This window comes from Triticum urartu, chromosome 1A (assembly GCF_056163025.1).
Source record: "Triticum urartu cultivar PI428250 chromosome 1A, HENAU_Tu73, whole genome shotgun sequence".
Taxonomy (NCBI): Eukaryota; Viridiplantae; Streptophyta; class Magnoliopsida; order Poales; family Poaceae; genus Triticum; species Triticum urartu.
The window spans coordinates 330333394-330335036 of NC_141873.1; the positions used below are offsets into that span (position 1 = coordinate 330333394).

The following is a 1643-nucleotide window of genomic DNA, read 5'->3' on the forward strand; positions in this document are numbered from 1 at the left end:
CATTTTGGAAACATGATCTCGAGGTTGACCATACTTCCCTCCTCGCAGGAACTGCATCCTGACATGAAGTTACTTCTTTTTAGATCAATACTCAGAGAAACCTAGATCCATTTAGTAGAAGTCAGATAAACAAAACTCAGAGAAGTGAATTCAAAAGAAAAAAAAACAGACTACAAGGTGAGAACACCCACTTCCTACATCAAGCTAAAAACGAAAGCATTAGGACGATTAAGACTCTTCTTATTACACATCGAAGAACACCACGCTTAAGAGAAACAGAAACTACAACATATACACATCGAAGGACATGAGGCTACACGAAAGTAATTGAAAGGGTGTTACTTACCAAAGCTCATTTTACAGGTTCGGTGCAGCTCCTCTTTAACTTGCCACGCTCCTTGAAGATGTCCCGGATATCCCGTGTTTGGTCTTCATTGCTCCTCTGCATGTTCGCACTCGTGGTTTTAAAATCTCAACATGGCAAGAAAAATATACTACTAGTAATACTCGCGCATCTTGTGGGCAACATTAAAGCACTCGTCTGCCATGTTAGAGCATCTCCAACAGAATTGCAACACGCGGCGCTTTAAAAAAGTGTTTACAGTGCTGAGATCGAGAAGTAGATACTAGAGAGTACAGGATAGTTCTCAACATAGATAGATAAAAAAAAGATAATTCAACTACTCCTCGTCGTCCGACTCCTCCTCGGTGATGTCCTCCTCCGACGTCTGACTGTAGGCGTGAAGATACCGATCGTCGTCGGATTCCCAGGGTGATGCTGCTCCTAGCCTCATGTTGAATTGAGCGTCTACTTTTCGCCTATGCTTGTCCTCGCGATAGGCGGCTCGCTTCGCCCTCCTCTTATCCCTCTCCGCCCTCCTTTGCGCGTAAAACTCGCGCTCGTTGATGATGTCCCGCGGGAAGTGTTGGCGCCACAGCGCCATGGCTTCCTCGTCCATCTCGGCGATGCCGAGACGGTGCTCCCGCCTCCGGTTGTCCTGACGATCCTCGTCGGTGCTAAGCCGCGGCAGAGGCGCGAGCTCCTGCGCCCGCTCCCGCGTCGGCACGTTGGGGAAGTTCAATGTTCTATGAGGCCGCCGGAGGTGCCACACCGCCGCGTCGTACACGTGGGTGGCCTCGTTGGTGTTGTCGAAATTGCTGAGGCCGAGGCGCATCCCGCGAAACCGGATCTCGGCGGAGAAGCCGCCGGAGGGGCGCGCGAAGACGCCACGGTATCCCCAAGTTTCCCGGCGATGCGGCGGCATGGTGGCGCGACGGCGGCGAGGCGAAAAAGAGTGGGGAGAGAGCGGTGGCGAGGCACAGAGCGTGGAGAGAGCGGTGGCAAGGCACAGAGCGGTGGGAGGGCATTGGATTTTATAAAGCGCGCCGGACGCCGCGTGCCAAAACTAGCGCATGCCCGACCGCTTTTTCCCGCGCGCGCGATCCTTTCCCGATGTCTCTGCTATCTCTACTCTCTTCTCTACTGTTATATTTATTTTATATTTTATATTTAATATTTATCTCTACTTCCTTTACTGTCTACTTTTTTTCTCTATACTTTTTTTCTTGCAATATAGGCCGTCCGATTTATATCTGACACATAGGAAGGAAACAAATGGGAATTTTGCAAAAAGATACCCATA

The 1643-nt window shown here is 50.0% G+C and overlaps 1 protein-coding gene across 1 annotated transcript; it reads right to left on the reverse strand.

Annotated features, from left to right (window-relative positions):
- Window positions 1-680: 680 nt before the first annotated feature.
- On the reverse strand, window positions 681-1265 carry LOC147991092 (uncharacterized). The gene has a single exon (XM_087536561.1). The coding sequence runs from the start codon at window positions 1263-1265 to the stop codon at window positions 681-683; it is 585 nt and encodes a 194-aa protein (XP_087392687.1).
- Window positions 1266-1643: the final 378 nt, after the last annotated feature.